At 49.8% G+C, this 9,866-nt stretch overlaps 2 protein-coding genes across 2 annotated transcripts; both read right to left on the bottom strand.

Annotated features, from left to right (window-relative positions):
* Positions 1 to 849: 849 nt before the first annotated feature.
* Positions 850 to 6,515, bottom strand: LOC115482966 (chaoptin-like). Its single transcript, XM_030223485.1, is given in 8 exon segments — positions 850 to 1,191; positions 1,193 to 1,324; positions 1,326 to 1,760; positions 2,469 to 2,959; positions 3,070 to 3,354; positions 3,357 to 3,404; positions 3,407 to 6,002; positions 6,498 to 6,515. Coding segments are annotated over 8 exon segments (4,347 nt in total).
* An 843-nt stretch (positions 6,516 to 7,358) lies between these two features.
* LOC115482964 (PHD finger protein rhinoceros-like) lies at positions 7,359 to 9,011 on the bottom strand. Its single transcript, XM_030223483.1, has one exon. It carries the CDS (start codon positions 9,009 to 9,011, stop codon positions 7,359 to 7,361), a length of 1,653 nt encoding a protein of 550 aa, XP_030079343.1.
* Between the last annotated feature and the right edge of the window lie 855 nt (positions 9,012 to 9,866).

Genomic DNA, 9,866 nt, shown 5'->3' with positions numbered 1-9,866 from the left:
AGTTTTCATTGTGTTCCAACTTTTATTTACATTGAAAATGGTTTACTCTCTGCATTATTACATATATATTTATTTATGTTTATTTATTTAATTTTTTTTTTTGTTGGATTTTTTCCTTCTATGTGAAATTGTCATAACTAAACGAACGTTGAACGCATCATGATGTTTATTATCACTAACCTAGTTTTTGTTTTCTCATCTATTTTTTGGAAGTTGCTTTTTTTTGGCTTTTTCAATTTTTTAATATTTCGATTTTTTACTCATAAATAAATGCATTTTTTGGGCCACATTGAAAACATAAAAAATGCTTTGACATTTGCTCCGATTGAAAAACTTTTTTATGCAAAATGAATTGAACGCCACATCGTATTATATATATGCGTCTGCATATCTGTGGGATTCGCGTGGGTGTTTATGGCGGATCATGTGAGTGCAGCGCCCCGCCACATGTTGAGCCAGTGTGGTAAAATGAATTATTTGAATAACCTTTTGAAGCACTGCTTCGTTTCGTAATGCTCGTCTGATTGAGTTGGTATTGTTCGAGCTTATAAATATGTATATATTGCTCTGATAATGATAATGCTCTGGAGTGGCGCGATTAATGATTGCAATTGAGAGAAAGTCTTTCAGCATATATTTATAATATGCAACATTCTGAAGTGCACTGCAAGCGAATGCAATCGAATTGTTTGAATGGGAGTGCGACTAACAAGACGCTCAAATGGTTCGTATTGAGCACACGCCCGCTGCCATGTAGCCCCCGATGGCCCCATTGTTGGGCGATGAGCCGCCTGATGGTGGTTGTTGTGGCTGTGATTGTTGTGGGGCGCATTGTTCGTGGCGATGTGGCTACGGCAACAATGCTGCCCGCTGCATCGCCGTTTTCCACAACGAGACCCGCAATGCCCATGATGGGGCTGCGGTGCCCGACTTGGCCATGGCCAAGGGTATGCCGCCAATGGTGTGGTTGCTGTGGTGGTGGTGTGTGCCGGTGCTCAAGCTCGTGCCACTTATATGCGCACTGATACCGCTCGGCACGCTGGCCATGCCATGTGCGCCACCTGCTGACACTGTTGCTGCCGAGGCGGCGGCTGCAGCGGCCGCAGCGCTGTTGACGCTGGCAGCGGTGCGCGTCAGCTCCTCGTTGGGTATGGAGAAGTGGCGATAGGAGATGTATTCGGGCGGCATGGCCCGCCTGTCGCTTGGCATTCTCGATGCGCTGCTTCTTGAGCTTCACGTAGCTGAGCACCGAGATCATCACAATAAACACGATGATGCCCAAGCAGCAGCCGACAATCAGACCCAGGCGACGCGTCAGTATCGAAGTGTATAAATCCGTTGCTGGACAAGCCGTTCTCATCCGTAATTAGGCTGGGCGTGGAGTCCAGCGTCTGGACATCGGTGCAGGCCGAGATATGCGAGTTCTTGAGCACCTCATGCAGCGCCTTGTCCGTCACAATGCTGTTCTCAATCAGCGCCTGCTGCTGCTGCTCGTGGATGGCGCCGTTCATATGCTGATACGGCGAATAGCTGTCCGGCATGGAGGGCAGGGCGGCCGCCAGTGGCACATCTCCAACAGCTGTCATGCCGAGCAGCAGGTCGTCCCGCGACTCATTGTAGTGCAGCCTTTGTAGCGCATTGGCCAAAGGCTCCGAGAGCCAATTACCCGTGCCGATGACGCAGATGTGATAGCGCGTGTTGGGACTCAATTTCGTTAGCTTTGTTGAGCTGGCCGTGCCGTTTAGCCGCTTGCCGTGTATCTACGGAATAAATTAACCAAGTTTTCAAGATAATTATTGCGATGCCAACCTCAGTCATGTACTCAATATGCCCCAGTCACCAATTCCCCACGACATCATCGTCATCCCCGTCATCATCATCGTCGTCGTCGTGCCGTTTTATTAAAATTTTCTGTCGTGGCCTGCGGCCGCAATATGACTAACTGACCTGGACAATGGGCTCGATGCTCGGCTCAATTAGAATAGAAAATTTTTATAGAACAATAGCAAATGCAGGCCAGAGCTCAGCGGCCCAAAGCATTAGCTAAAAATAGTTGCTGAGCTAATCTTAGTCAACTATTTGACAGGAGCCCGAAGGATGATTTCTGTGCACATTTGATGCCAGCTGCGCCCACTGTGCTGGCATCTTAGTTAGTTGAGGACCCGGGGCAACGTGATGCTTAAATTAAATTTTGTATGCACAAAGTTGCGCAGTTTATCGCCGATCGAACGAGGCCACATGGCGTCGCCTGGTTCGCGCAGACCGCTAAGCGTTGATTAAGCGTTTATTAAAAGAGAATTACGGGCCGGGGGCCAAACAGGACAAGGGCTGGAGCAGCAGGAGCAGGAGGAGCAGGAGTACACTTGGTCATCACGGCATCGAGTGCTTAACATCAGATTTCTTTTAAATTTGTGCGTCCTCTGTCAGTTAGTCTGGCTGGTCTGGTTGAGCAATCATTGGCCACTCACCTCATCCGTGGCAGCAAACTGGGCCAGACGCTCCCTCTCTCTGTCGCGCTCGAGCTCGTTGTGCTGGCGTGGCAAATCGTAGTCCCGGTCGCGTTCGGCAGCCATATCCCTATCCCTATCCCTGTCCCGCTCTCGATGATTGTCCGCTCGGCCTCGGGTGTCGTCGCGGTCGGTTGGTGCCGCAATGAGTCCATCGCCGGTGGCGTGGTAAACAATTTCAAAGCCAGTGAGGCCCAAATGGTCGCGACTCTGCCAGGAAACGACCACCGAATAGGGCTGTATGTCCTGTATGGCCATTTTGGGTATTAATGGGGCATCACAAAATTGCTGCGGCTCCATGCGACCAAACACCTTGCCGCGCAGCTCCGTTGGGTGTTCGCACCTCAGATAATTAATGTTATCGCCGCCCGTCGGCGATAGCGACCATTTGCGATGATCCCGCAGCCATTCCCAGAGCTTTTGTGCATCGCAGCTGCAATGCAGTGGATTCTCTGTGTGTGAACGAAATACAAATGAAAATGCCATCAGAGTAAGCACCAAATTAGCTAAAGGACTGTGAATTTACGGCTGGTTAAACGCTGCAGCTGCAGCTGCTACTCACCCTCCAGCTTCAATGTACGCAGATTCGTTTCGAGTGGCCTCAGCGGCTCCAGTGGCACCAGCTCAAAGTAGTTTTTCCGCAGATCGAGCAGATGCAATTTGCGCAAATAGCGAAAGCCGTCGTTGGATAGAGCCGTCATGCGATTGCCCATCAGCAGCAGCTCGACGAGGCCGTGCAGATTGCGGAAGGTCTTCTTGGAGATGCGATCCAGCTGATTGAAGCTAAGGTCCAGCGTCTGCAGCTGGCCCAGCTCGCTGCTGAACTCGTCCAGATCCTTGAGCGTGTGTGCGATATGTTGAGCAGTCGCAGCAGTCGCAGCCCCTGCAAACGCTCCTGGGCAGCATTTCCAGCTCGTTGACGCTGATGTCCAGGGTGAGCAGATTCACCAGCGACCTGAAGGCCCCAGGCGAGATGCGTGTGATGCGGTTGTTGACCAAATGCAGATGCTGCAGCGCCTGGAAGGCTTCAAAGTCCTTCGATGTGAGTATGGAGAGGTTCGTCTGGCAGATGTACAGCTCCTTGAGATACAGATAGCGCTCCTCCTTCACCGTATAGATCTTGTTTATGGGATTGCCGGTCAAATTGAGCCAGGACAGCCGCGGTATAGACCCGTCCGACAGCGCTGAGCTGGGTATCTGCAGGAACCGATTGCTGGACAAGTCGACGCGTTGCAGATTGATCGAGTGCCGCAGAAAGTTGGCCGGCAGCGAGAGCAACAGATTGCCGCTGAGATCCACGTTGTCCAGCTGGGTTAGGTTGACCGCATTGAAGCCGCTCAGCGAGTTGATCTTATTGTCGCGCAGCACCAGCTGCCGCAGATTGAGCGTGCCGCTCAGCTTGAAGAAATCAATGGAGTTCAGCTGATTCTTGGCCAGATCCAGTGTCTCCAGCGTGCTCAGATTGTACAGGGCAATGTGTGGGAACTCGACCAGATTGTTGCGGCACAGACGCAACTCCTTAAAGACGTTCAGCCCATTGAAGATGTTGCGATTCATCTCCACCAACTGATTGTCACACAGATCGATGCGCACCAAGTTCGTGTTCTTGGCAAAGAGCTGATCGGGTATGTTGCTCAAGCTGCAGTTGGCCATCGACAGCTGCTGCAGGGAGCGCAGCTTATCGAACATGCCAGACATGATGCCGCCCATGCCGCCGCCAATGCCCACATGGCTGAAGTTGTTGTGCGAGAGATGCAGACGCCGCAGGCTGGGCACGTCCAGCTTCTGTATGTCCGCCGGGTTGAGCTGATTGCGCTCCAGATTGAGCTCATTCAGATTCTGCATGGACTTGAACGTGTGCTGCTCCAGCTTGCGCAGCGAGGTGTTGCGCAGATTGAGCGTGCTCAGCGGCAGCTCGTCCAGAAATATGTCTCGCGTCAGCTGCACCAGCGGATTGTGTGAGAGATCCAGCGACTTGAGCTGCTTGAGCCGGCTAAAGGCGTAGCCCTCAATGGCCTCGATCTGATTGTGGGCCAGGCTCAGCTCCTCCAGGCTGTGAAGCGTTGCGAAGTAGTCGCGGCGCAGCTGACGCAGCTGATTGCCGCTCAGGTCGAGAAACTTGAGCAGGCCCAGGCTGACGAAGGTGTCCTTCTCGATTTCGCGTATGCGATTGTTGCTCAGGTAGAGTCGGCCCAGGTGCGGCGTGTCCACGAACAGCGATCGATCGATCTTAACCAGCTGATTGTCCCGCAGCCACATGATCTGTATGCGCTGCTGCTGCCGGAACGTGCGCTGATGGATCTTGTGCAGATAGTTCGCCTCCAGCTGTATGGAGAGCAGCGAGGAGTTCTGCTCCGGAAATATGTCCTCCAATACAGTCAGCTGATTGTCCTGCAGATTTATGTGCTGCATGTTGGCCAGGGTGTGGAAGGCGCCGGGCTCAATGTCCTCGATATTGTTCTTTTGTATGTGCAGCTCCTGCAGCGCCGGCAGCGGCTCGAAGACGCCCTTCCTCACGCGCCGTATGCGATTGTTGTGCAGGCGCACCTCACGCAACTGCTCCAGCTTGCGGAACATGCCGATCTCCAGGTCTTGAATCTCGTTGTTGTCCAGCGAAAGCGACGAAAGCTTCGTGCACTTGTCGAACAGCGTGACGGGCACCAGGGGTATGAAATTTGACCGCAAATACAGGTGATCCAAGTTGGCCAAGGTGCTGAACACATTGGGATCAATGTGCGCAATGCCGTTCGACTCCAGATAAATGACATCCACATTGGTCGAATTGGTAAACGCGTCCGCGGGCAGCTCCAGTATATTATTCTCGGACAGGAAAACCTCGCGCAGCTGCGGCAGATTGGAGAACACCCCACTGATGGCGTGTATGTGATTGTGGCTCAGATCGACCGTCTGCAGGCGCTTGTTCTTGTCGAAGACCTTCGGATCGAGCGTGATGATGCGATTGTGCGACATGTCCAGCGACATGAGCTCCTTGAGGCTTCTGAACGCTTCCGGCTGCACGATCTCGATCTGGTTGGCGTAGAAGGACAGCGTCTTCAGCTGCGGGAACGCGCGAAAGCAATCGTGCGCAATCTCGCTAAACTGATTGGAGCTGAGATCCAGCAGTATCAACGAGGGCAGCTGCAGAGCAGCTGCTGTCGCCGCTGCCGCCGAGGCGTTGTTTGTGGCCAGCTGAATGTCGCCATAGAAGGTGGATATCTTGTTGTTGGAGAGCCGCAGGATGCGCAGATGGTCCAGCTTGCGCAGCGCCATCATCGGAAACGTGCGCAAGCCATTCTCCGACACGTCAATCTCCTGCATGCAGTCCTCCAGTCCGGCGAAGCCGTGCTCCGGTATGGCCTGCAGCCGATTGCCCTTGATGTTCAGCTTGGAGACGCGCAGCCCATAGAAGCTGTAGTCCTCGATGCGCACAATCTCGTTGTAGTCAAAGTCCAGGGCGCTTAGCTTCTGCATGGAGCTCAGCGCACGCGAGGGCAGCTGCGGATCAAAGAGAATAGAAAAGGCTTAAAGCAGGTAAACATAACTAAAGCTGCATTCAATCTGGAGCCCAGGGATAAGATCATATTGAAATTTAATATGCATTATGAATGCCAAATGCTTAAGTCTGAAAGCCTCGCTGACCTGAAACCTGCTGGTTAAGAAACTCAGTAACTAAGCCTAAAATGGCCTAAAAACTAATGAAACTGAATACAAAATGTTGCCAATCAATAATCGAATTCCAGGTATTCAAAATAACAGATTATATTAAATGAATTTAAAATTTTGTTTCATTTCAGGCTTAATTGAATGCGACTTAAATTTAGTTTAGAGTTTTGCTGTTATTTGTTAAATATAAAATATGAAGAGTGTTTTTTATTTATTCTTTTTTTTTTTAATTTAAAGTTGTTAACATTTTAATATTCTTCATGCGTGTCATTTGTGTATTTTTTAGTCGAGCGAATTACATAAAAGCAAATTAGTATTAAGCGAAACTTGGCAGAATTGCGTCATTTTGCGGTTCGACTGTTCTGCAATATTGCATTTATAAAATATTTACAGTATTTTTTTATTCATTCATTAATTTGTTTGCACAAGTGCGACGTTTCACCTGTTTCGACAGGTGTCCCTTGAAATATCTGAGCTGCATACCTGTTCATATAGGATGTGCAGGTGACAAAATATTGAGCTTAGGCGCAGAGAACAATGGACACGAGCACCTGCTGCTTACGACTTGTTTACATTCATCAGCCGAAATGAGTTCGTATTTAATTGAAACATGTACTAAATCAATTTCATGGAATAAAATATGCAAATATGACATCATATGCTTTATAGCTCAACTGCTGAGAATATGTCAGGGATTGCTTGAGTTCCAGCCGTGGACAGCTACCGAAGCTGTGCCAATTGATATACTAATTATTTATATACTAATTATTTATATACCAATTATTTATATACCAATTATTTATATACCAATTATTTATATACCAATTATTTATATAATAAATATTTATATACCAATTATTTATATACCAATTATTTATATACCAATTATCTATATACTAATTATTTATATACCAATTATCTATATACTTATTTATATACCAATTTATATAATCTAATTATTTATATACTAATTATACAATTATATAACTACTCAATACACATCCCTTGACATAGCTGCAAATTGAGTGTAAGTCAAACACGAGCAGCAGCTCCTCCCGTATTTAGAATGCTTTTTTAATAAACTCGTTACTCATTTGATTATAATACATGGGAAGTGCACGGGTTTAGCGTGGGCAGCCGAGTGGTCAAAGTGGATATGGTTGCAACTTGTGTAGGCTCTCATTCAGTTCAATTGCGCAGGTTTAGCGGCGAGGGGTAGCGCCGACGCATGGGAAAGCGCAGCATGCTCTTCTCGAAGGGAGAGACGACGATGCGCTGGCCATCTATCTTGCCGCCGTCCATGTTCCTGAGCGCGCACTCGCAGTCCTCGGCATTGGCATACTCGACGAAGGCGAAGCCGCGGCCCGCGCGCGTGTAGCCGCCGCGATAGAAGTGATCAATGGGGAAGTCGACATTGGTCAGGGGACCGAAGCTGCCAAAGATCTCCACAATGTGCGTCTTGGTCACCTGGCGCGTCAGGCCCTTGATATGCAGGCGCACGGTCTTCAGATCGTCGTCTTGCAAGCGCAGCGGACTCGGCGTTAGATCTATGCTGCGACGTCGGTAGCTGATCGATTGAGTCGATGCGCTCGACAGCGAGCGGCGATTGCGCATCCGTAGACTCAGATCGGAGGGCGAGCGCCTCTCACGCGATCGTCGCCCCGATCGCGAACCTGAACGCCACTTCTTGGAGCGCGACGAGGAACGACTGCTCCCGCGACGGCTCTTGTTACTGGAATACCGTGCGACATGGTTATGACTCTTCTCCACAGGCACTGGCGTCGCATTCGATATCAGACGCAGCCGCTTGTCCCGTGATGGGGAACGCGACAACGAGTGCCGGATTTTGACTCTTGAGTCGTGCTCCGCCATGTACATGTGCAACTTACTCTCCGATTGGACCATGTCCTTGCTGGACTCGAGGCGCTGTTCGTCCTTTGAATCAGACTTCAGAACCTTCTCTGGCAGCCGCACCTTGCTGGACGGCCACGATGGCGTGGTTGGCTGTCTGTCCGTCTCCTCCCTGCCACGTGACACTGATATCCGGCGTTTTTCCTTATCCTTTGACGTTGGCTCCTCAATTACCGTTGGCAAGGCTTTCTTAGACTTGGTAGAAGGTGTCGAGATCGAGGTCGAGCCGCGGCTCTTTTCTTTTAGCTTGCCCTGCGACTCCTTCGAAGACGACTTTCTCTTCTTCGGCTTTGAAGGCTGCGACTTTGACGAGCGCTTGCTTTTGCCCTTCGACTCGAAGCCCGACGGCGTAGAGTGGGCGCGATGAGTGCTGCGACTCCGCCGACGCTTGCTGCATGGCACTGGCGACCAGATCTCCATTGGCCGCCGGCTTAGTTTTGGGGTAGCTGGTGTAGGCGCTGGCACCGGAGTCGAGCTGGGCGCAGGAACCGGTGTCGGCACGACGGCGGATACTGCGAACAGAGCTTGAACCGTTGCTGGTAACGGCGGTGGCACCGGCAGCGGCTCCGTGGCAGCAGCGCCAGCTTTCTTTCTGGAGCGATTATGCCTCCACTTGCACTTTGAGCTCCTCGAAGACTTTAGCTTGCGCGAGCGACGATGACGTCGCTTCTTTCTGTCAGACTCACTCTCCGATTCGCTGGACGACGAGGAGGATGAGCTGCTGGAGGAGCCGCTGGTGCAGCTGGTGGAGTCGCTGTCGCTATCACTGCTCGCCGATGACGCCGGCGACGGGGTCTTTATCTTCTTCTTGGCAACATTCGATGCCAAATTTGCCTTGGCGCCCGACTTCTTCTCCTTCTTATCCATCTTCTCCTTCTTCGACGATGGCTCACCATTGTTGTTACCTTTGTTGGGAGCTGCTCGACGCATTATGGGTAATGATTCGATCAAAATAAATGAAAAAAATTATCAATTTCAAGTTGATTTTGAAATTTTTACTTTACTGGCGCGCTGACGTTCGGCTTGTAACTGGACGAGACTTGCTCTGAAATGAAAAATGTTAGCCCAAGCGAACGGCAATCTCCAAGCACAATTTTCAATGCACACTTCGATCGCAAAATTTTCGGCCAATTGCCTAGCCGACGCAGCAACTAGCTTCAGTTGTCTTCTCCTTATGGATCCCAATTGAAGCCAATTAGAAAACGAGTGCGCACATGACTGCCTAATGCTGACAGCTGCACAGCTGTGAAAGCTGCAGTTTTACTCGCTTTGCCACGCCCCAAAGAGACATTGACATGTCCACTAAATTTTGTTGATCTTGGGCTGCCAGCGCAAGCATAAGAGCAGAGAGATACCTCGAGCCTTGTGGACAACTGCAGCCTCAAGCCAAATAGCTAGAGAAGACGTTTGTGATCCACATGCCTTGGCCCAAAACAATTTGCAACTCAATAGAGCGATATCGATACCTAGCAAATGCTCATAATTGCTTCTCAGCTATATTGATTTTTTGATAGTCTATTGACAGCTTTCAAATGTCTGTTTGAATTTGAATTTGAAGCCGAAACTCTGGATTGAAGACTCTCACAGAAAAAACTTTGGACTTGCATCTGGCATTCAAGAGATCTCCATATTTTGGCCACGTGTTCTGTTTCCTGTTAAGCACGCTCTCAGCATTTCACTTTGAACATAAATATTAAGGTTAAAGCCCATCATTTTGCTTGTATATAAATCAGGGCTGCTGTCCTAGTTACTCACATTGCCTTTCGGATGAAAGTCATTCCTGCA

Source organism: Drosophila hydei, unplaced genomic scaffold (assembly GCF_003285905.1).
Source record: "Drosophila hydei strain 15085-1641.00,03,60 unplaced genomic scaffold, DhydRS2 tig00000225-arrow-arrow-pilon, whole genome shotgun sequence".
Classification (NCBI taxonomy): domain Eukaryota; kingdom Metazoa; phylum Arthropoda; class Insecta; order Diptera; family Drosophilidae; genus Drosophila; species Drosophila hydei.
This window is presented reverse-complemented; position numbering and strand designations above follow the sequence as displayed.

Coding starts and splice junctions, on each gene's coding strand:
- LOC115482964 (XM_030223483.1), bottom strand. CDS start 9,011: ATGCGTCGAGCAGCTCCCAACAAAGGTAACAACAATGGTGAGCCATCG.